The 25,767-nt window shown below is 36.9% G+C and overlaps 2 protein-coding genes across 3 annotated transcripts in view; one reads left to right on the top strand and one right to left on the bottom strand.

Annotated features, from left to right (window-relative positions):
* CPNE3 (copine III) overlaps positions 1–25,711 on the bottom strand; it is a 30,784-nt gene extending 5,073 nt beyond the window's left edge. The window contains exons 1-14 of one of the 2 annotated variants that reach the window (XM_009332522.1): positions 25,436–25,711; positions 16,935–17,074; positions 16,174–16,353; positions 14,920–14,994; positions 14,400–14,471; positions 13,499–13,582; positions 11,769–11,858; positions 8,191–8,289; positions 5,333–5,419; positions 4,351–4,410; positions 3,333–3,466; positions 2,826–2,880; positions 2,672–2,723; positions 1,876–2,009 (exon numbers count right to left, since the gene is read on the bottom strand). In XM_009332522.1, coding sequence (XP_009330797.1) covers positions 1,876–2,009; positions 2,672–2,723; positions 2,826–2,880; positions 3,333–3,466; positions 4,351–4,410; positions 5,333–5,419; positions 8,191–8,289; positions 11,769–11,858; positions 13,499–13,582; positions 14,400–14,471; positions 14,920–14,994; positions 16,174–16,353; positions 16,935–17,066 — 1,254 coding nt within the window. In that variant the 5' untranslated portion in view covers positions 17,067–17,074; positions 25,436–25,711. The remainder of the gene's footprint in view (positions 1–1,875; positions 2,010–2,671; positions 2,724–2,825; positions 2,881–3,332; positions 3,467–4,350; positions 4,411–5,332; positions 5,420–8,190; positions 8,290–11,768; positions 11,859–13,498; positions 13,583–14,399; positions 14,472–14,919; positions 14,995–16,173; positions 16,354–16,934; positions 17,075–25,435) is intronic. The other variant, XM_009332523.1, reaches the window with a different exon arrangement.
* RMDN1 (regulator of microtubule dynamics 1) overlaps positions 19,988–25,767 on the top strand; it is a 20,152-nt gene continuing 14,372 nt past the window's right edge. The window contains exon 1 of the mRNA XM_009332524.1: positions 19,988–20,023. Coding sequence (XP_009330799.1) covers positions 19,988–20,023 — 36 coding nt within the window. The remainder of the gene's footprint in view (positions 20,024–25,767) is intronic.

Genomic DNA, 25,767 nt, shown 5'->3' with positions numbered 1-25,767 from the left:
ATGGTATCACTCTTCTTCTTCTTCTCTCCAAAATCCCCAGACAAACCAACAGTTAACCTATCTTCCAAGTATTTGTCCTGGGATAGAAGGTAGTTTGTTGAGGTTTTGGACAGATAACTCCTGTGAAACTTGTATTTGTTTCCCTTCTGGCCTATCAATACCTTTATGAAATGCTACCCTTTGCTTCATTCAGTTAAGAACAGATGAACAAAAGAGTGCTACCAAGGGTAATGGAACAGGCCTTCATTTTTTCAGTGTACCCCTAAAATCCTAAATATAGACTAAAACACATCTTTTTGTGCTGAAAAACAGCATGCCCATTTTCAAATTCCTTTAATCATGTTTTCTAGCTGCTCTATGAAGTTATTTACCAAGGCATCTGAAACCACCTTGCAGTACTTCGGTAATTTATTCAAGTACCACTTGAGTTGCTTCCACTATACTGCCAGGGTTTCTAAAAGTTGGCATCTTAGCCTCTGTTCTGGATTGAAGTATCAAGAACAAGCTAGAAGTACAAAGTTCAGAAACTATCAAACACTTTTTGAACCTCCGGTCTTCTCTCACTTGGTTCATTTCAGACGATTACTGGGCAGACAAATTCAAGTTCCAAAGGTATTCCCAGTATTCTTAAAAGTCTTCCTCTTCAGTACTTGGCTTCCCATCTTCCCTTCTCTGCCTCCAAAGTAATTGTTTTTCCCTTATCTCCTGTGTTCAAGTATCACCTTTTCCTTCATTGCTCCCCACCACTCCATTCCCCAACTCCAACAAGAATATCTACAAAGCAACCATGATCAGAGAAGGCTATGACCAGCAGCATGATAGCACACCACACTGGATTTATTTCTCTCTTCTTCTATTTCCCCCATACTGGAAAAAAGAAAAGAAACAACCCCAAAACCAAAACCCAACCCAAAATATCTACGATACGCATTAAATGGCAAGGCAGCAAAATTTCTTCAATACATCCTTTCAGGCAGAAAAAAAATAGATCTCCTGCTAGGCATATTGCACTCTCAGGAAAAAAAAAAGTACAAGAGGTTTTGCTACTTTCCTAATATATCGATGACAGTTACTACTGAAAGACTACCAAGGCAAAACCTTATAAACCTCTTGGCATGTGAAAATCCATAGCTCTTTTCCAAATTGGTTTCCACAGGTACTTTTTTATGCAAAAACAGCTAATCTTATTTTCTGATTTTACGTGACATCCGAGATACCAGTATTTACTATCGTCAATGATTTAGGATATATATGGCTTCAGATTTGCTGAACTTGCATGGATTATTATCTAAATGATTCGATACTCAAGACTTGCTCTTCAGAATTCCTGTTTCTTAATATGGTCAACAACTCACACATACAATTTTAACAGGGAGGAGGGGCACAGCACATACAGCACACCTAAAGCTTTATAGTAAGGACAGTTAATTATCTATGTTGGTACCTAGGTGTCAGGAGCTATATCCTCCATTTCTTCATTACCTTACTTAATTCTCTCAGTTATCTGATGTGAAACAAGGTCTAGTTGATTTTTCTCAGCTGAGGTTAAATCACTCTCCTATATGCAAAGGCTTAAATTAGACTTTAACATCTGTATAGCACTTTGAATAGAAGATACCACAAAGGTGCCATGTATTTTTAAGTTGATATTTCAACACTGAAGAGTTTCTTTAGTTAATTTAGGAGAGAATTGTTGTGTACAATCTGCAAAAATCAATTGACTTTTATCTTGTTTTAAGGGTACCAAACACCAATTCACAAGGTAAACAGCCAGCTGTCGAAACAAGTACACTTACAAGCTTAAAAGAAAAAAACAGTATTTTTAAGCTAGAAGGGAAAGTAAGAAAAATACACACACTACCATAAAGAACTTACAGATGCTGTTTGCTGTTGTGTAGCTGCAGCAGCAAATCTTGCCACATGATTTATAATTGGAGAAAAATTTGTTGGCCCATATAACTTCACTTGAGGAAGACAAGCCCGATATGCATCAACAATGCCTTGGATTCCTAGAGAACACAAATAGATCATATTCATGTTTTCATAGTAGAATTAGGATGTTTCGAAGCGCTCGATCTTCATAAAACACTGTAATATATCAGTTATTTAAAGTGATGATGCAAAGATTTAAAACTAACCATGATGAAAAAAATACATGATTCATGAGCAATGGAGGCCTTCGGCTTGACCAATGCTTAGCACACGTACTTAACACGCTTGGCTTTATGTGAATAGAAAGGCCAAATACTGTACGCTCAAGCGCGTGTAACTGAATTACAACAGTTCTCTTCACCTGGCAACTTGTGGTAGTTAGTAGTGTCATCAGAGAGGCCATGTTGAACAGGCACTAGCAGCATCATACTCAAACCAGACAACTCCACACCAGCAGCGAAGTAGAATGAAGTGGCTTGACAACACGAGAGAACCGTTCCCAGCTTACCTGTACTGTGCCCTAGCTGTTTAAAACACTTCTTTCACAAATCATTACAGAAGAGAGACCAAACGCTATTTCTAATAACTAAGAAAATGGTTATAAAATTGTTTCCTGCTACACAACTAAACTCATTATTTAGTTAGAACAACATGCTTCACAGTTCAACTTTCTAGTGTTTTTATCCCTTCACCTTAGACATTTTATTCTCTAGGTCTGATGTTACTTTCTCAGACTTACCATTACAGAATGGGTTTGATGGGTTAAAATTTAATGGGAACTCATGTGACACCTGGCAATACACAAAAGACACAGTCAGGACTGTATATACAATCTCTTCCTGAAGTTAAGTGCTTTTAGTTGTCTTATGTAGTGCATTTATATATTCCATTACCTGAAAGGAAGGAGGAATTTGTGCACCAAATCCAAAGGCTGGAAACATCTTATCTCTAAAAAAGCAATTTTAAAGAAAATTAAGTAAGTGCCTTCCTTTAACAGTTGTCATAGTTCAGTAATTTTAGCTAATCAGTGCTGCTTTTGATCATTAAAAGTGCTGTTTATTAAGCATTAAGAGGCAAAATTAAGTGGAAGTTCCCCCCATAATTCTTTCTAGGACCAAAACCAGTCTTTAACACCAAATTGGCAAGAATGCAAGCATTTATTTAAATTAATGCTGCTCTTTACATCACAGATGAAAAGCCTTGCTTGTCTGCTGTAAACACAAGCTTCTGCTTGTGATTATGTGATTGTGCAGTGATTATGAAGTCTTTTTTAGCTCTACATTTCAGCTCAGAAGTTTCATTCCAATGTACCTGCTGGCATCTTCAACACTGGTTTAAGAAACTACCACAAAAATCTATACTTATCTAAAAAATTATTTAAATAAAAATCTAAAACTTACGTATCATAATCCTGAATGACCATTCCTACAGACCAAATGGCTGTTAGGTATTCATTAACTCCATTAGGGCTGAGGTAATGCAGAGAGTCTGGAGAGTTAGGGGGTCCATTGGAGCCTGTAAAATCTATCCCCACCTGTCAAATGCAATATTTATATCAAATTGGTGCTAGAAGTAAAACTGTGTTTCTTATCTCTGGCAAAGCCAAAGTGAAAACCATGAAGGAGTTGTAAACAGTAGTTACCAGGTCATCTACAAATCTAACAGGCACAATACTTAGATGCAGGTTTCTTGGAATATTAACGCTCTTAGAACAATGCCACTACAAAACCAGAAGCTCTGCATCTCTCAGAAGGGCTGAAATGAATTTCATTTGTCAGGTTTTCACTGTGTTTACTTTCAGCTACCATTCACAGCAGCTCTTCAACAGCTGCTAAATTAATTTCATCCTGTATCTTGCCATACACATCTTCCCTCTCAGAAGTACGACGAGCCAGACACCACAGAAGCCTGGAGGTAGTTCTTTCTCTGACCTCAATGAGTCTTCTCTGCTTTGCTAGTGAGGCATATTACCAGGGTGAAGACATTTTACTGTTATTTGTGCTGCATTTGGTTCACAATTACATTACTTAAGGGTCCTAACCCATATGATGGCTTCTGCATATTGCTTTCATTAAGCAAAGGGCCTTGAAAACCACCATGAAGTGCAAAAGTGAAATCTTTGGTCAGAGGAAGAAAAAACAAAAAAAAGAAAAAAAGGTGCCTTTATGAAAAGGAAACTTGAAGTAAATCACATAACTACAGGTTCAGAACTTTGTGCCATGAGTAAAGAAAATAATTTTTTCTAAACAGACTAGATGGACTCTGGCAAAATGGCTTCCCCCCTCCATGCTACAGAACAAACAAACAAAAACCACCAAAAAAACCAACAATAATCAAATGAAGAGCACAGGCAATCAATTATATACTTCAGTTTGTTCCAAAACTCAAAAGCTACTTTATATAAATGATTTAACTTACTGTGAAATTCAGCTGACACCCACCCATGATATAATCAAGGAATGTGCATTCTACTATGATCTAAAAATAGAAGTTAAAGATAGAAATTAACTTTTTTTTTTAATGGGAGAAAACCTGTAAGTATTATTGCAGCAACTTTTGAGGTTCCAGATTTGTTATCTTTACCCATGCAAAGCACTACTTTTACTCTATAGATATCCCACCCACCCACTGCAGTGAGGATATTTACAGCGTGTGCCATCACACACTCAGTGTAACAGAACCAGGCCTTTTACAAAATTACAGGCAGACAACAAAGCTGCTCCAAAAGCACTATCATTTATAAAACAACCTATTATGACAGACTTACCAGATTTTAATTCACCATAAAATGGTGAGTTGGGAAATGCAGTGGTTCAGGAATGGCCTTACAAATTGGTAAGTGACCTTTGCCATATAGATGGCATCTTCGAGAGAAAGTGAGACAGGGGAGAACTACCTGAAAGGAGGTTGTAGCGAGGTGGGGGTCAGTCTCTTCTCCCAAGTAACTAGTGATAGGACGAGAGGAAATGGCCTCAAGTTGCGCCAGGGGAGGTTTAGATTGGACGTGAGGAAAAATGTCTTTACCGAAAGAGTGGTTAAACATTGGAACAGGCTGCCCAGGGAAGTGGTTGAGTCACCATCCCTGGAGGTATTTAAAAGACGGGTAGATGAGGCGCTTAGGGACATGGTTTAGTGGGCATGGTAGTGTTGGGTTGATGGTTGGACTCAATGATCTTAGAGGTCTCTTCCAACCTTAATGATTCTATGATTCTATGCCAGACACGTGATTCAGCTGTCAGTCTGTCTCCTTATATGAATCAGAGCCCTTAAATATTTATTGTGTCTGGAACTTTCAGAAATTTTAAAGTTTCTTACAGTTTGAGGGTGAAGGCATACTAGATGACAGTTGTTATGCCTGAACACTTAAAAACAAAGAGTCATACCAGAATATATTACTGACCTCACAGTGCTTAACGCTCACAATGCCAGAGTTTTTATAGTTTTTTTTCTTCTGTCTTTTCTTTTCATTGATGCATTCAAATTCAACCTGCATGAATGCAAACAAATCCAACAAAAGCACTATAAATATCATTGATGCAACAAATCTAAAAATTCTTTATTCTAGAACTGACACTTTGGGCTTGTATTAAAAATGCAGTTTATTTCACTAACAAGCAAAACTAAACCCAGCCTGCCCCAAATCAGCAAGAAAAATCCCATTATTATGACAGAAATCCTCTCTTACCCAAAAGCTTACAAAAATGTTTGTTTAGACAACTGTATTTCAACGAGACAAAGAAATTCTGTACCATTTTCCCTCTGAGAATTCTGCTAACAACTTTCTTTTTGGTAAAGACATGGTGATTCAGGCAAAGCATCACTGTTTCCAGCAGCTGTGGCAGTAACATACAAAATACGAGGTATATGTTTAAGCTTTCCAAAAATCAGTTGTTGAGGCTTCATCAACTATACCAATACCTTAACCTCCAAGTGCAATCAACAGCTAGCCAGGTTAAGCAGCTCCTGCCATCACACAGTCATGATGGCACAATGCAGCATGTCTGGTGCACAAATAGTTGGAGGAGGTATTCCAGGCATGCCTTCTGGCTCAGTGCCAGAAACAGGTTCCACTGCCTTGGTTTAAGCTAATTAAGTTTTAAAAAGTGATCTTGTAATTAATCCCAAGTGAAAAAATGCACTAACAAGGTCAGCACCTGAGAAGTCTACATGCCTCCTCTTTACCTTCTTTTTTTTGGACATTTCACCACCAGCATCACTTCTATTTGATGGAAATTGTCTTTCAGGGACTTGTTTTTGTACTATGTCAATTGATGAGGTAATCATTAATAACAGCCACGGGATACATAGCATGTACAATCTTTCAACTACATTTTGTAATCCTCCAACCAGAGCACGCTAACAGCATGCCTCGGGGGAAGATACACCTTAAGGGAAGGGGGCGGGGGGGGGCGGAATCAGCAATCCTCCAGAGAATGAAAAGCCACCCATTCACTCCAGTCATATTAAGATCAGATTTTTCAGCAACTGAGGATAGAGTCACACCCATGCTCGCCTCAAGCAGACTTGAAAGAAGTTGTGCCAAATCTCCCACAGGTGCAGCTGATATCAGAATTGTGGGAGTAACTAATGAGCATGCTTGGAGTATATAAAGTCAAATTCTAATGTGCACTGGAAATATTTTACAAACATTATCAAATTAATCAGGTCACGCAGGATTATAGGTTAGTTCCTTTTAGAAGTAGAAGAAACCTGGAGCACATTATGTGTGTTGTCTCTTATCTTCGCTTCATCTTACTGACACAGCAATAAATTACTTGGAATAGCTATAGCCACAGTTCTCATGAAAACAACTTTCTTAAAGCATTTCTAAAACCAGCACAGGCAAATTATAACTTAAAATACCTTTTCTTTAAATTCAAAAGAGACTGCACCTATTAAGCTACTAGGGGAACAATGAAAATAAATACTTGTATTCTCCTTTACACAACACGCTTCACACTGCACAGGAACTCACTATCACAGTTCTTACAAAAAATATGTGCTTGAAAATGTGAACGTACAAACCTACTAGGTTTGTTCAATTTATGATACTGCTCTATAACAAAAGTGCAGCTTTTTTTTAAATTAAGAAAAACACCTTATTAAAAAGATTCATAAAATCTTCATTAAAAAAGCAGAAAAAATTATTTTATTAAGTCCTCCTGCTCCCCCGTGGGGTTTTTTTTTTTGCACACTTTAATTACAATAATAAGAAGGATCACTGTCAGCATTGAAAGCTAAACTGATACCACCTGGCCCCTGAAAAATCTAGAAAAAAAATGAGAAAAACACCACCTAAGAGCTCCAAATAGGCAGCATATGAATTACATGCGTATGGTATGAGCCCAAAATTCCTTACAAACAATACAAAACCTTAAGAGGCATTAAACCTAACCATACATAACACAAAATGAATTCAGAAACAGGTATCTAGAAGAAAAGCATGGCAGGGCACAAAGCAGAGATCAAAAAAACACTACAGCCAAGGTTAACTCTTCACATGCAACAGCTCTGAAGAATTTAGTACAAATGCAACACTCCAGATGTCAGAAAAGTACAAGCAGACACTCAATATATCCCATTATTATTAATGAAGGAGCAGTTCTGCAGGTTTTATGGAAATAAAGGAAAAGATGGTAAAATGTTTTGACAACATACACGTGCATAAAACAAAGACTTATGTTAAGGTTGCTATGCCACCTTTTGTCTTCTAAATGTAAACCTTATCTATTAAAAGGTTTGCAAATTGTTATAGTTCGTAAGAACAAGAAGGGTAATTTCACTTTAAAGAAGAGCCACCTAATGTAACACGTTCAATTGCCTTTTTGTGCAGTGGCATAAATGTTGAATTTTTTCACATTCACTAAAATATGCATGAGAGCTGATAAGTGCCATACTTGAAATATACTTGAAAAATACTACAAGCTTTGGCCTTTTAACTGCAGTGACATTTGTACTGCATTCTGTCTTTGACACTCTAAATTTTTTTATTTCTGTATTTTTATGATTAATGAAATTCATTTGCGCTGATGGCTGGGTATTTAGATACGTAATATTGAAAACTGTAACCAAGATATTAATCCTAGGAAAGTGGATGCATAATGTAAATGCTGGGTCAGCCTCAACTACAGTAGCATTGTTAAGGTGTAGCCTAACACAACTTTGATACCTGCAAGTCAAGTGACATAAGTTTTGCTGCAAAATGAGTAAAACAGCTTATCAAAAACACACAGGCAGCTTAGACTATGTAAGACTTACAGGTGAGGACCGAGATGCTTCCTTCAGTTTTGACATCGTAGTTTGAAAACTTCCTATGAGATCATGAGACCCATCACTATCATAGTCATAGCACTCAACCTAAAATGAAGCATTTTTTCAGTGTTAGTAACAGAAATGGCCCGAAAAAAGCAATAGACACTGCAATGGCATTTCTAGTTCAGGCAAATCTGAACCTCCAAAACATTCCTAAATCTCTTATATCACGGAGTTTTTCCTCACATTGCAGTCTTAGAATTGCATAGAGTTCCATCTAAAAATTACGGATTAAGATTGGGTAAAAGCCAATATACCCAGTTTCAGAACAGATCTTCCACTGAAGTGAAGGAGAGACGAGAATACTAAGCAGTGTCGGGTCCGGCATGAGCAGGTAACATCAATTACATTGAACTACGTTTTCGGAATGAGGGGGTATTGGAAGAGTAGGAAAACAATCTGTAGGGTTTTTTCACTCTCATCATGGATTAAGAGACTTAGTTTTTTGGAGGTATTAAGGAAATTTCTCTGAGCATCCAGCTAAAAATTTAGTAAATCAATTATTCAGTGATCACAAGAGTTTTATTAATACTTTTATATTACTTTATTAATCTTCAAGATAACTCAGAATTTATAAGCATATGAAGGTTCAGCCCTAAATCTAGAAACAGGACTTGTTTTGGTTTTTGGGGTTTTTTTGTTTTGTTTTGTTTTTTTAAGATTAGCAAATTTAAACAGTCACTATGATCCACACTTTATGGATCAGAATGTCAACTAAAAATGCCTCTTTTCCTGTATTCAGTGTTTAATGCTAAGTTTTACTATTCAGTCGACTCATCTTTTAACACCCCAACCCACCAAAAAAGGCAGAACAAGTAAAAAATACTTTTTTTCCCCCTGTTTGAGAACCTATCAGTTTGAGTAAGCATAATTTTACCGCTGTTACTTTAACCTTATAGTGTCCTCAAATTTTTATTTTTTAAAAGCTGAACTTATGAATGTGCCCCAACTGCCTTTCTAGATAAAAAGCTGGGTATTTATCTATAATAGCATATGCTAATTCCATCCACTTCTGATATTTTATTTCAGTTTAGCAACACAGACATGCTAGCTAACTTAATCAAATCACAGAAAACCAAAATAATTTAATAATTATAATAATTATAAAAAATAACAATAATAAATCAGGAGTCAAAGTAGGAATCCCCCATTATTTGGAATCAAAACATAAACTTCAAGAACAACTTTTCTGAATATATATGGCTTATCTATAAACAGCTATTTTCACATCCGCCTTTCCAGACTGAAAAAAATCCTATGTTATATTCAAGAAACAATTTAGTTGATTACTTGACCACTTCATTTAGGAATAACAAAGTAAAGCAAACAAATTCAACATACACTTGAGCTTCTGAGAGGAATTAACTTTCTGAAAACAAACAGTAATGTTGAAGTACAAAATACGATGCGTAGATTGCAAGTTCTACACTGTGCAGAACATACCTGTATGCTGCGGCTTGCACTACTCCTACAACATTTTGAATGCACTAATAAATAAATAAAATACATGCACATGCACTGAATAGCAACTTAAATCTCATACAAGAAGCCACAGTACCAACAGACTAATGTTCATGGCAGATGCTCTGTAAAAATTCTTTTGAATGCCATAAATTAAGCCAATCAAATACTCAGCCAAGTGCTTCAGTACCTGAAATTTAAAACCGAAGACATTTCCTGAGCCAAAAGTTATGATACCTGTTCACAGTTAGCACAGTTATTTCTTTTTCCTTTTAAAGGGATTAAAGTTTGTCTTGCTTGATATATTTGACCCATCCAAGCCAATTTTCAATACTTACTCCAGGCAAGACAGAAATATTACTTTTGTTCCACGTATGCTCTCCTGGACATGCAATAGCGCTAGGGAAGCATGTGATAAAATTGCATATATATTTTCCCCAGCAGAACTAGGCATGCTTGCTCCAGATGAAAGGCTGACTTTTTCAACACAGAAAGACTTCACTGACTGCAAACACACTCACATGGAATATAGCAATAAATCCAGAAGATAAAAGAATCAACTTAGTTTGTGCATTGCTGGGCATACACAAACTAAGCCATTAAATAGATGAAAAGCCACTCATTATGGAAAAGTTGGTGGTTTTACTTACTATGACAAATAGCCCATTATGTATGCAACTGTGCGCATATAAAAGTGTTAAAAGTATTGTTTAATCCTTCAACAACATTATAATACAATTCTGTCTGCATTTTAATGTTTGAAGTGATAGCTCCCGGATTTCTAAGTTAAGACATAATCCTACTGTCTGTCTGCAAGTCCATAATAACTCCAAGTAAAATCTATTTCCTCTGGAAATAAACCTACACTTCTGAGGTAAGATTCCAAAGAACAGACTTTATTAAAATGACAATAGAGCTGAGAATAACTCCATCTTAATAGATATATTTTAATCAATGGTCTATAGTTTTAGCATGGCTGTTTACTGAACAAGTGAAATATATTTACAGTATATGGAAATGTAAGAGCTGTCACAGCTATTTTGGGGAAAAGGGAAGCAGAAAGGCATGAGAAGGAAAAAAACCACAGAAGCGGCAAGGGAAGCAGGTTCTAGGCTTGTAAAGTTGTTCATTAGTCTGCTCTGTAATTATATATTTAAATCTATACAGGTGCTTGTAACACCCAGATCCCTGTGGCTGTTAAGCATTTTCCAGGACTGCCTCAAGTCATATGACTAATACCTGTCACATGCAGATCATGCTCTCATTTTTCCTTTCCAGAGGAAGAATGGCAAATATAGTGGTCTGTTTCATTTGTTTTGTTTTGTTTTTTAATGCTAAAATATCAGGTTCCTAACATATTCATAATATCTTATAAATGGCATTTTGATTGGTTGTTTAGCTTCCCCTAAAGGGAATTCCTGAAGAAAAACATTCAGAAGTTAAACATAGTTTATTCAAGATAAGATTTAAAGATACAAAGAGTTAAAGATCAGTCCTGGTAAAACTGCCACTTCACAGGTTTGGTTGACTTTCTGACAGAAAGTTTCATCTGGGGAGAAAAGTTGCTACATCTGGTATCCACAAGATACATCTAGACCACATCTGTTATCTCAGCCAGTATATTAAGTGTAATTAATTCTATCAGGTAGTATATTAAGAATTTCATTAGCGTTCCCTGTTGCACCAGTAACAAAGTGTTACAAGATCCATAGCGTACAGCAAAGCATATTCTAGCCTTTACAATGCATCTTTCACTATGCAGTACCTTAACACCACCAATATTGGCAGATGCAACACTAAAACTGCATGATCTAAACAAGAAACTGAACTGGACATTTCAAAGCTACTTATGTTCAACTGGTTTCCCAGACTTTCAAAGACCAACTTTTACCAGATAATGCATCACAAATGTGAGGTTTTTTTTCCTAAAACATGCATGTATCTCTGTGACTTTCAAATAAGAAACAAAAAGAGGCAATAACTAAAATAACACATCTTCCATTTATTACATATCCTACTTTTTTTTAATGCATTGATTCATACACACATTTCAGATACACTACCTTGATTGACTTATCCATGTCACTGTAACACAGTGAATTGAGAGAGATTTTAAAGGGCCTCCAAACAGGATTCAGGTTGTTTTTAATAACCTGTAAAAAAAAAAATTCCAGAATAGTATTGTTCACAAGAGTGGAAAGTAGTCATTGTAATTGGTCATAGCTTTATGTCATGATTTTTGTAAGCAAAACCAGTTGACTAATGCTGCTGTCAATCACTTCCTGCAATCCAAATCCTAACGTATAGGATATAAACAAACAAAACATTCCTAACATGCAGTAGTATTGTCCAAAAGAGATGGTATCTTTCAACTCCGTATTTTTCTAGACTGCATTGTGATCTACTATATCATTCAACTACTACACTGCAAAAAATTAAATTTATCGTTACATAAATATTTTTTTTAATAAGCACACATACATATACACATTCACACAAGCATATATAAAAGCATGACTTACCAAAAAAACATGGAAAAAGATTACATTGGGATTTCTGAATACATCAGTGCTCTGGAAGATTACAATTCACTCCAGCTTATATTTATTCTGAAATGCCACTTACAGAAATGTTCCCTCAAGAAATTCATGGTACAGTTAAGCAGAAACAGCGCATGAGGATAAAAAGACACCCTACTGCACAGCCTCTCAAGCTGAATGCTAAATAAGTGATATTTAAGAATAATACTGAAGGATCTGTGAATTTGTCAACTGGAAAGTGTCTGTAATATACCCAGTACACCAAATAATGATCTCAGAAAGCACAAGAAACTACACACAACAAGCAATACTTAATTAATAATACCTAATAATAGTAATACTTATACTTCCAGCACTGTAGGATTGCAGAGAAAGAAATCTCTCTTTTGCAAATAAAAACAGTAAATAATACTTAGTGACATAACAAGGTTTTTAAAATCTGTAACATAAAGAACTAATCCTCCAGACAGTTCTAGGCTGGAACAGCAAATTCTGGATTCGTTACTGAAATTGAAGATGACCGAAATCTTCATGGAAAAGATACATTTTATGTAGAAGAACCGCCTCATGAGAGAAACTGTTTTGATAAATCTGACACAAAGAGGATTTATACTTCAACATCCATGCTTCAAAATTAATACGGCCACTAGTTCAAATGCACACAGTACCTCAGTTATGACTAGGGCCTGAGCTTCCACTACAGTGAGACGTTTTGAACCTACTCCTACCCTGCCAGTTGCTGCCACAGGACCTCGGCACTTCCTCCTGGGTGGAAGGCTGCTGCTGCTGCTCAAGCACATTTTCCCCTCACTCAGCATTATGCTTGGCTTGCCCTTGCTATGCAAGCATTCGGTGTAATTACTTTCATTAGTAAATGGCACAGCTAGCTGACACTGACATAAGAACAGCACAGTCACAGGAATGCTCAAGTTCTAACCTCAGAGTAGCACTGAGACAAACGTCCCTGTGTGAGTATGCAGTACCTTTTCAAAACATTTGTTTTCTTCTAGATTGCAGAAAGTTTAAAAAAAAAAATTTCCGTTAAAATAGGATGGCATAAACCAGAATCGGAGTAAGATAGACTTCTCATCCTATCAGAAAATCAGTGGAAGAGCTGAGGTGATTTCTAACCGGTCTGCATGTCACCTGCCAGACCATTCTCTTCTTTTTGTAAGGCACTGTACCTCTGGTGCTGTGACACGCTGGAAATCAAATAACCTTAATCTCTAGGTTGTTGACTGAAAATATCCTACCTCTGTTCTGTGAACCATCACCCAGTTTCCATCTCCAGTCTGCTTGTGGAATTCCAGATAAGGATCTGACTTTCCAAAAAAATCCTGTATTTAAAGAACATGTAATTATCCCAGAACAGCCTGTGGCATGAATGCCATTAAATGCTAGTTAAAACACACTTAGATTAACAAAAGGTAAACTAAATATTCAGGGAAGAAAAGCTTTAGATGAAGAAATGCAAGTCTGATTATATTGCCACCTGTGAAAGAGAGGAAGAAAACGGGGCATGTCCATCATTTTAGGATAAAAGTTCTGCAGTGTCTACATATGAAATACCTGACAGTACAAGCAAAAGAATACTTGTAAGTACTATGATGCATAGTTAGGAAATTAAAGATTTCATCCAGTTCAAAAAAGTATCATTAAATTGACTGGGAAAAATAATAACATTTTTTAAATTTTGTTTTTAAATTTTGTTTTTAAAAGTCTTTCTAAATACAGTTTTTTTAGCCAGCCCCAAAATATTTAACGTAACAGATTTATACACTCCAAGTACACTCTCTACCATTTAATCGAGAGAGCTAACAGGTAATCATTTATACAAGTACTCAAACCAATAGATATACCAAAAAGCCCTTATCTTTGTGATTAAAATGTAAAGATTTACATTTAAATGGAAGCATGCTATTCAAGGAATATCCCTGCAAGGCACTTGTCTTATTTAGAAATTATAATTCATTTCAAAACAGTTAATGAAGTTACTCTGAAGCAATCTTTCTTCAATTTCTTTTTTAGTGTAAGAAAAATCGTAAAGGATTTAATTATTTCAGCAAAAAATAAGAACGAACATTTTCATGTTTCCTGTTTCGACAAGAGTCTGATTTTACTACTTTATCAAAGAAACAGCAATCACTTAAATACCTTATTGTCCAGTTTCCTTGCTTCTACCTCCAGTACCACCACTCTGTTATCCTTCACTTCTTCTGCTGTAATCTAGATAGGCAAACAACAAAAAATACTTATTTTGTATTCAGGAACTACATAATTTTCACATACTCACAACACTCCTATGACAGGTCCATTAAAGAAAAATCATGTCTGCTCACAAATGAAGCATTAAAAAATGGGGTGGGGGGAGGGAGGAACAATTTGATTTGACATTGGGATTCACTAGATGACGACACTGACAATTAAAGATACTGGCCAAACAGTAGCACATCGGATGCCCTAATTATTTTGATGGATGCAGTGAGACTTATAGATGCAGATGGTGCGCTGCTCTCCGTTTGGATGACAAAGAAATATCAGTGGAGGAAAAAAAAAATGCTTTAAGATACTTTTTACAACACTGTAGATTAGACACGCTGCGTTCAAGCTACTAACTAAACCAACCCCTACAAAAACATTTAAGGATAAACACTGAAGAGATTTATTGTCTTACCGTAATACTTCCTCTTCCAGCAGGTCTGCCATTTTTAAGTACTAATGGTTTTGTTAGAGTCCTGCTAGAAACTATCTGCCAAGACAAAATTTGAGTATCAAGCATTATTAGTGCAATTTAATAGGTTTTTCAAAGGAATGAAATGAGATAGTGAGGTATTTTCATTTTAGGAATTTTTGCTTCAGCATGAAGATGACAGCATTACATTTACTTCCCATGATCTCCTATAAATAAATAGGTAATACTTGATACACTTCAAAATTTTAAAACACACAGGCAGATGAATACATGCAGTTTCAGGAGCAATATGAAATAAAATGTCTTGTAGTAACATGATACACATACATGAACAGAGATAATACTGAAAGTTCCAATCTCAAGTTGTTCTGAAGTTTTTCATACATACCATTCAAACACATGCAAGCCACGTTTCATAAACAGCTTCAGCAAACAGATTTATAAACACAATGTTTGTTGTCCAAACAAACATCAGCCTCCCCCTGCAGTGTTTCTAGGTGATTCTATTTTATCCTCTTCAGGCAATGCTTTCTCAGAAGTGTGTCTACCCATTCTACAGGTCCTCCTTTACTTTAAGAACGAATGATTAATTTTAAATTGTTACTGAATTTCATTTCACAATGCCTCCATCTTCATAATGCATTTAAAATAAAAATACTTTAGACACAGGGGAGGAAAAATCCCAAGAAGACTCTCCTGAGAAGTGGTGCCTTCAAAGGATCTATTAGAAAGAACAAGTTAAAAAGAAGCTGCCCAATTGTGAGAGCACCAATAGCAGAATTTGACAGAGAGTGAAATCAACAGTAGGCAGAACCAGAATCACTGCTTGCCTTGAGTGGAAAGCAAATTGCAAGGTTAACATGGCCCTTGTGAACACTCTTATGTTGCTATACACCAGTTCTCTTTTTATGGAGCATAAAAATAAGAGTTTGAGTATTAGAGTAAATAAACAGCAATTACTACTTCGTGCTCATTGACAGTCCACATACCTTCAGACAGCAATCTGGACAGTCACCATTCTAGAGTACATTTCAGGGCATCATCTCAAGACCTTTTGCAAATAAAATGTATATACACGAAACTGAGGCTTGAAAAAAACAAATGAAGGGAATCCTATTCAATTTAAGAGTGCCCCAACTACACAAGAACATAGTGATGAATTTAAGATAAAAGTGGTTAATAATTTGCATTAACTTATATTTTCTTAATTCTAAGGGAAATCATCTGTATACTTACTTGTCCCAGTGTACATTCCAATTCTCCTAAGAAGTCATCGTCATTCAGATCAAAGGTTTTGTTATCGATGTCATATATTCCAAATTTAAGTTTCTGAACAAGCTCAAAATAGTAATCAATTAGGAATTTCTTGGCAAACTTTGGGTTCAAGGAATTCTTAACTCTTTCTGTGCGATCAACCTGCAGTTACAGAGATATCACTTTATCCAGTATTTCACCAACCAAACAAGTACTCAAATCAAATAACGTATTATTGAAGACTTCCAAAACTACTTCTTAGTATAAAGCCGTATCTTCCTACAAACCTTTCATCAAATATAAATAACCACATTATATTACAAAACCCGCTGCTGAAAGTCAGAGGTATTTGAGGACCTGTTTTTCTTTGCTCCCCGTAAGGATTATCTACTCCTGCATAGGGAAGACCAACATAAAAGTGGTATATTGTCAAATCCAGGGTGGGACCCTAGTTTTGGAGTACTGCATTTATAAAAGCACATTTAAGCACTTGGAAGGCTTCTTCTGTTGGTCCACACATGGCTGGGGTAACAGTGCTAAAAATCAGACAGGTGTAATTATTTATTAGAAAACATTAGTGTGCTACCTGTATAACTATTATAGACATAATCTAGTGAAAAGTATTCAGACGTGCTGGTATATAATTAAAATGTTCTAATGAAATCATATGCTCCAGTGTTTTAAAAGGTCCAACAAAGTTAGACTGTGTTTTTAGCAGATTCATGAGAAGCATCACACTGTACCTCATACCACTGCTGACCACTCGTGTTCTGGAGAAGCACACACAGCGGGTCTGACTTGGAACCAACATCTTTATCCAAGAGATTGGTGCAGGCAATAGTCAGCTCCACCTTTGTCACACACTGTGCCGCCATTTGTTAAGCTAGAAAGCACCACAGAAATCATTATTTTTAAAATGGACTAAAAAGCAAACAATGGGATTGTCACAATGCACTAATTCTCTGACTGATCATTAGAATTGTTAGCTTGTCAGGAGCGAGATTTGAGGCTCCAAATGCAAATTTTAAGATTTATGATGTACCAACATTACAGCGTTACTGTCATACTCTTGGCTTTGCCAGATAGGTATAAAACTTCATTTCAAAATCTACAAATAAGAAACAAGATCGCGTTTCTTAGAATGCTTGAGGAACCAAATGGAAAACAGGATACACCACAAAGAAAGCACAGTGGTTTGAACTGCTGACAATAAAACTTTGCAAGCTTTAAATTACATCCTGTAAAGCCCACATGAATGCCAGTATCTTATGATGTAGATATTAATAATAATTCAATGAATAAGGGAAAAAAACCATATTATTACTCCCCCACCAAACCTTTGTAACAAAATGCTGAAGCCACGAGCATGACAGAATTGGAAAAGGAATTTAAGTGGGTAAGAGGAATAGGTGACCTTGCTTTAGTAAATATTCAAAAACAACTACAATTTCTAATAATAGGTATAAACAACTTTGAAGTCAAGTAACAACTGAGAATTAGGAGGAAGTGCTCTTTCTGGAGGTTCATTTAAAAAAAGAACAACTAAAAGCTTTCTCACATTTCCTCTTAAGTATCTCAATCATTCTCCACTGAAACTGAGAAGACCAGCAGATAATACAAACCTACAGAAACAACTTCGTTATCAGTTATGAATCCTACTCTGGGATAACGTGCATTTGCAAGCCTAATTAGGTCTGAGCAGCAGATATTTTCTATATAAAAAAATCTCTATAATTATACTCTTCAGGAATACAGTTGATCATTTCCAACACCTCTTTGGGAGGTGAGCCTCTACAGTATAATTGCCCTTGACACTAAACAGAATAAGGAAGGAAAGGCATCTGCTTCTATCTAGCCAGCTCACTTACATCATACACATACAATGTACTTGAACATGAAAGTATACTTAACCCAACCCATCTCTCTTCCTTTCATTGCATTCATATGACTTTTGGTGAAAAGGAACTTTTTTTAGAGGCAAAAAGGGAAAGAAAGATGGAAAAGAAGAATAATGAACTGAAAACAGCAGAAAGAAAACACTGTGGTCCGAGGAATTTTCCTGAGGCTTCCTGTATTCCACTAGGGCACACTTCACACGTTGCCTCTCCATCTCTGTTTTGCTATCTTAGAGATGGACCTTTTGGAGACTGAAGTAAATCCAAATGATCTGTAAAGGAACTACTCAAACATCCATGCACATACATTACTGTTAAGAAGCATGTCAGATTCATGGAAACCCTCCTGCACCTCCCAAACACCTAAACGTGATGCCATCTTTAAGTATCTTTTCCTCCCATGACTTTACCAAGTTTCAGTCATTGTCCTTGGGGGAAAAAAGTGAAGCTCTAAGTATTTAAATTGTTTTTAAACCAACGTTTTTTAGGCTTAGAAAGCATACCTTTAAAAAGCAGTCTGCCCCCTTTTTCCTGGTTCTCTTTTTATACTGGTATTTTCCATTCCCTATTGCTTTCCTGGCTGCCAGACAGAGCTCATTAACAGTCAGTGGCTTTGCCCATAGAATCCAGTGCAGACCAGCACATGACTCCTTAATGGCTGTTTCCAGAAAAACAACTTTCTACTGACAAAATGATGCTCTAATACCCACTGTTGCTGCAACACCAAGTAGAAAGGGTTTTCATGACATTCAACAGAATTCAAATTTGAATTGAGACATATTTCTCAAAACAGTCAAAATTTTCTTGCTCTAACTTCCCTGAAACTCCTTATTATTACGAGTCCCTGAGAGGACTTGTAGCTATATTTCTTTTGTTGAAGTAACGTTTCCAAGAATGGAGAGCATCCAGTCAACCTAAAAATCTGGTCAGCTTTTTCTACTTAGCCTGTGTGTGTGTACATGTCCCACTTCTCTTACTTCACAAGTACTTTCTCACATGAATACACCAATTCTGTTACTTCCTCTCCTCCTCCACATGTCACTGACTCTCCCACTATGCAACTAATGTGGGAAAAGAGCAGATTTAGCAAAAAGAGGTGCTGTGCAAAAAGCATCCTTTAACACAGAGAGAAAGGAAGAACAAAAAAGCTGCTTCCCTTCCCTGAAATGCAACTGCTCTTGTTTGAAACCTAATAATTGCATCCATATTAGATAAAGACAACTTATAACAAGAACATGCGTTTATCCAAGTGGAGGATACTCAACTTCCCAAACCCTGAGATGGTCCTTTAATCTCTTCCATGTCCAGTTTTGCAAAATCCAAGATGAAAAATAATGCAAGACGTTTTCCTCAGAGGTTTTGAGGATATTAGGAACCAATATTCATATAATGGGTTGAAGAGGTCTGTAAAACTTCTAATGCATTTCAAGAAATAATTTTGCTATTTTACTTGGAAAAAAGACAACATGATTATCCATAATACCGTAAGACTGATAAGTTTTACAGTAAATAGTTGTATACAACCTGATTTTCAATAACATTATAAACATTGAAAATTAGTAAAATACTTACTAGTGAGAAGAAGTCATATCTCATTAACCCAAAACAGTATTTACGGTAGTGAAACTCAGTATATAAACAACAGATACTTCTCTTACAACATTGCAGTCATTACAGAACTTGCAGAGAGCACACAGATGCTTCACATGTGTGAACTCGGAAGTCTTTTAAACAGCAATAGCTGTTGGAGCTCTGCATATGCTGCACGAATCCTCGTAATCCCATACTGCATAAAAGGAAGAATGGCTCCAGCTCCACCCAATTCTCCTCACGTCTGAAAGCCTGTGGTAGCTGAAAACTTCCGAAATGGGTTCTGGAGGTGGGTGGTAGAATTCCTAAAGATGATAAACACCCTCAAGAACCAGAGTCACTGTCAGGTAAGTAAGCATGCTCTTTTTGAAGACTTGATGGCATACAGAGTCTGGCAAATTGCAGTCTCTTCAGGATGGTGGAAATAAGAAATCATGGCTGCACTAGTGCATTACCTCTTGAAATACTATTCTACAACACACTGTCAGATCTAGTAGACATATCACATGCAAAATATTCTAGATACATGACTGGATTACTTGCACATTTGGGATACTGGAATAACTGCACATGGACAGATGATATTGTTTGGGCTCTGGTAGGGTGAGCCTTGACTGCCAGTAAGTTACATTATGTAACAAGAGACTTACTTATTCAATTAGTTATTGTTATGAAAGTAACTACTCTCCCCATTGGCCAAATGTTTACACATTTTATGTAAACTGTGTGCCAGACTGAAAAAGTCAGTACCATATACAAGCAGTGCTCCAATCCTTCTTGGATTATTAAGTATTTCCCATAAACCTGGGCAGATGACAACATGGAAATAAATTAATTATTCAGACAGACTATAAAAATGAAAAGTCTTGAACCAAGCCTAAACCTGAAATACCGCATATGAAGCTTTACTGTCCTGAACATTCAGTGTATGCAGTTGTTCAGTCTCTGCTCTTTCAGACAGGACTAAGATACCATTTCTTGCAAATAGACATTTTTGTGGTAAAGATCTCTAGGCCTGTATTCCTCAGAACCTCTTTTATGGCATCTCAGACCAAGCAGTTACAGCACTTCTTGCAACAGCCTTTCACAAGAAGGTTCCGGTGAAGAGCTGGCACAAAGACGGACAAAACAAGATTTAAATGAAAATAACCTGGGAGACAACATCCATCTGACAATATAACCTGCTCAATCCATAATCTCTGCATAGTCCTCTAGCATCTCTTTGTAACAGTTGCATATGCAAAGAGCAAAGAATGACAACCTATTCCCAGAAAATGCCACATCTGCTGCAAGAAGCTGACAATGAAATTATGACAAACAGATCCTTCTTCCCACTGATGTAGTAGTAGCAACACAATTTCTAGTCATCTTGGAATACATGTATATAAATGTATATTTAAAAAAATCTCAAGGTAACCCTTCAATTCTGAAGGAAAGGGACCATCTCACAGGAGCTGACATTTCATAAAAGTCACAAAGGCTAAGCTTGTTTCATAACCTAATTTCATCACTGCATTTGAAAATTAGAGGCTTCTCTAAAAATCATACCTCTAAATCTGAATTCTGGCTCCTCTCTTTCTCTCTCTTTACAGGCAACACAGCTGATAAAATTCTCTAGTGGCACTAGCTGATATGCTCACAAGTTCAATAACAGAAGCAGCTCAAAGCAATACATCTCAACTTGAATCATGCTGTAAGTATTTAAAGAACCACAAAACCTTGAGTGTAAGCTGCATCTTCTCACATTCACAATTTAGTATGCACAAAGGAATTATATCATTCTCAACTGAACAAGCGAGATTACGCTGATAAAACCCTAATGACCACAGAACTCATTTTACTGGGGATTATGCCAAACAAAAATAAGAGCTAATACTTAAGAAATCTGAGGCATATGAGTGTTAGAGAACGGAGACATTATTTTTTCTATGGGAAATGAATCATCTATTTACACAAGCTTCATCATACCCAGGCAGTTCAAATATTTCTCTACTGGATTGGTAGCACATTGGTCTAACAAGTCAGGCAACTATTTGTAGATAGTTCCTATATATAAAAATCTATCATTAAGTTACATTACCAAAGAACATATTTAGAATTCTATTAAAAAAAAAAAATCCCACTGCACAGGCCAGAAACTATTAATTTGACTTCTAGGATGCCTGTTCACAAAATGACATAGAAACAGCCATTTCTAAATAAACTTCTTTTAGCCTTTTTATTCCTGAATTTTAGGCATATCTTTAATGCTGAGGGTTCTTCCCAGCATCCTCCTCACACAAAAATATTTTAAGAATTTTGGGTGATGTTTTGATCCAAGTGAGCTAAACTATAAATGGTAATATTGTGCCCTGAACAAGAAAATTAAGAAATGCAGATCTCCTGACTTTGAAATTTAGTTGTTTTAAGCAGACAGCATTCAAGCAGGGGAAAACTTGTTTCGTGCATATATGTTTTATCAGAATATTTTTACGTCAATTACTTCATGGAAAACAATCTACGAACTATTTGAATAGTATCTTAAATCATGTATTCTTCGTTGCAATTTCTCTGTGTAGAGCCACTGACTGACTTTACAAAATTAACATTATCCAGAAGAAAGAAAAACTTGTACCTCACTAAAACTTGCTGCATTTTATTGCAGAAGCAAGATGCAAGTGATCACACGTTTTAGACTAATCCTTCTTACAGTCCATTTCAAGACTGGCGTGTTGTGACACTTCACTGTTACAAATACCAGTTCTTAAAAATGAGTTTATGGTAACTTACCTCAGAGGTCTGCCTCTGGGCTTCTTGGTAGAAGGCTAAAACTTCACTAGTAGCATTAAAATGTGAAAGCAAAGGAAATTAAAACCAAGAATTGTTATTCCCATATATCAATCAAAGTAACAGGTCCAAATGCATATACTTTGAGGAACTACAGCTCCTCTTAAAATAAATAAGCTGTCCAACAGTTTTATGTGTCTATGACAGCAGCACTGTAAAGACTATTTATGGGAAACTCAGAGTCTTTGTTAGAGAACAAAGTACAATATAAATTAGATATTTAAAAAGTCCAGTAAGAAAAGCCCTTTAAGATTTTAAGAACAAAGATCAGATTACCTTTTTTGTCCTATTCATTTAATGCTTTTTTCCCAATAAGGTGATAGTGCTTTAAAGTAGACCAAAATTGGTAGCTTGCAAGCTCCCAATGGGGCTTATGCTCTAAGAAACCTATGCTTTCCTATGCTGCTAAAGGTTGCCTAAGAAAAATCCGTAAAAACACTATCCCACAATGGTCTGGCGTATCATTTTGTATCTTAGTATAAACAATAACGCTAACTTCAAACTGACAATCACAAAATTACACTTCACTATAGCCCAGATGTATTTCAAACCTTCCGATAGGCAAACCAAGAGCTCTCCAGTCAGCCGTCCTTTAATTCTGTACCATACCAGCCACTTGCACTCTGCAATCACTGTGCCTGGGAGGCATCATACATGCTCTGCATATACATAGGCAGTGTCTCTGAACACAGGCACACAGCAATCATGCTACTACCTGGAACCACTGGATTATTGCACGTGTGCTAATCACCTGCCATGAGGACTTTGTAATAACCCTCCTGGATGTGAGAAGCACGAGAAGCAAGTTGCCACCACTAGAACTAATTCAGCTGGCTCCTAACTGTGCCTTGAATAAAACACTGAGTGAACATGTGCACTCGATCCCGCTACAGGATGGGAAGGATCTACAGGATACAGCCTCTTTTCAACCATAAAAGAAAGTATGAAGCAAGTGATCCAAATCATATAAGACTATTTCTCAAACAGAAGCTCGGACCCAGCAACCCAGCCCCAAAACTCCTACATTCAGAAATCCTTCAAACGCTTAATAATGCCATTTTTAAATCCCTGAGCAACAGCATCTCATCTAAAGCAGGACTGAAGACAAACCAAAGAAATTAAACATAAAACAGTAAAGAGCACCGTAATTCTACTTCCTGTCTACTTGTTTCCACAAGACACACCACAACTTCAAGTGTGATGCTAGAAGGGGCCGTTTTTAATCTTAGCCTAATTGATCCAAGAATAGAAGTAACTTTGTTGGGTTTAACAGGAACTAATACCTATAAATACTAACTTGATTATGTATTACTTATGTTGGAACAGCACCCTGACTTTCACTGAAAAATAAACAGAATTAGTAACGAAGGAAAAAAATGTATCTTACTACTTAACTTTGTCCCTAAAAGTATTTCCTAAAAGAAACCATGGTAATGACAGCATCTGATTCTGAATCAGAAGAAGGGGGGAAAAAAAAACTAAACTCCACCCCAAGTAATAACAATAACCTATCTGTAGCGTTGAGATTCTAGTTTTCTTACCCCTAAAACAAGAATCTTTGGTGGTGTTTGTACAAAACAGCTACTATGGCTTCCCTCTAGCCTTAAATTCTGGAGAAACATTAATGCCTTGGGCATAATCATCAAAGGAAGCGTGGCCAGCGGGTCGAGGGAGGTGATTATGCTCCTCTACTCTGCTCTGGTGAGACCCCACCTGGAGTACTGCGTCCAGCTCTGGAGCCCTCAGCATAAGAAAGACACGGACCTGTTGGAGCGGATCCAGAGGAGGGTCACGAAAATGATCAGGGGGATGGAACACCTCTCCTATGAAGAAAGGCTGAGAGAGTTGGGGTTGTTCAGCCTAGAGAAGAGAAGGCTTTGGGGAGATCTTATTGCAGCCTATCAGTACTTCAAGGGGGCTTATAAAAAAGATGGTGGCAAACATTTTAGCAGGGCCTGTTGCGACAGGACAAGGGGGAATGGCTTTAAACTAAAGGGGAGTATATTTAGACTAGATATAAGGAAGAAATTTTTTACGCTGAGGGTGGTGAAACACTGGGACAGGTTGCCCAGAGAGGTGGTGGATGCCCCATCCCTGGAGACATTCCAGGTCAGGTTGGACGGGGCTCTGAGCAACCTGATTTAATTGAAGATGTCCCTGCCCACGGCAGGGGGGTTGGACTAGATGACCTTTAGAGGTCCCTTCTAACCTAAACTATTCTATGATTCTATAACACAAGGCTGTAAAAACACTGTGGTACAGCACTGCTACCCTGGAATTCTGGCAGATGACATTTAATAATGGCTCAGTTATTCAACCTACCAGAAATGGACTAAACTAAAATTAGTCTAACAGTCACATATAATGGATTTGTATAGATTAATTCTGAGATATTTAACACAAACATACTTGTTGGAAAAACACTGTATTCTCCCTAACGCTGTAACAGAAAAACAAAAAGACCTCTGTCTGTTTCTCCTTGCTCCTCTACACATCCTTCTTGCTTACTTTTTCTTCTTCTAATGCTTATTGGTGTTCTGCTTGCCTTTTGAAAAGTCTTACCTCTATGATATACATAAAGTTAAAATTTAAAAATTCAATTGAAAAAAAAATATCTGGGATTAAGTTTTACTCTAATTACTTTTACTAAATAAACTTTTTTGTACCACCACAGAAATATCTTTAACTTGAACATTTGGGAACATAAAACTCCCAAGAAAACAAATGTAAGTTCTGGAGGCAGGGTGATGCATATTACCTTGAGGATACGTAATGCACTTTGAAGATATGAGTGTGGAAGCAAAAGTCAAGAGCTTTCATATTTTAACTTTTCCTTAGTGGAAGAGTAAATTATGACAACATGCACGTCAGCTCAGGTTTGTCTTACATGTATGATGCAACTGCAACGAAGAAAGAAAAAAACAACAACGCACCCTAACAGCAGCTCAGGAAGAACAGCGTATGTTTTCTTAGGAACGATGATGACTTCTGAGAGTCTCCTTTCTGAAGGGTGAGGGCGTTTTTCAGAGTAGCGTTACGCCGCCACAGAGACCTGCACCCAGAACTGAAACGTCCTGGCGTACGGCTTTAACTTCACCCAGTTTCGCTACCTGAGAGACGGCGAATCAGATGCCGGATCCCTCGAGCTCTGCAGAAGTCTGCGTCCAACTCCCCGCAGAGAGCTGCCTGTCTCTGGGAGCAGGAAGCGGGCCGGCCACCTGAGGGGATGTTTCACAAGAGGGGACGGTTAGGACAGCTGCGAACC

Source organism: Pygoscelis adeliae, unplaced genomic scaffold, assembly GCF_000699105.1.
Source record: "Pygoscelis adeliae isolate BGI_AS28 unplaced genomic scaffold, ASM69910v1 Scaffold389, whole genome shotgun sequence".
NCBI lineage: Eukaryota > Metazoa > Chordata > Aves > Sphenisciformes > Spheniscidae > Pygoscelis > Pygoscelis adeliae.
Note: the sequence above shows the minus strand (reverse complement) of the source record. Positions and strands in the feature narration are given on the sequence as shown.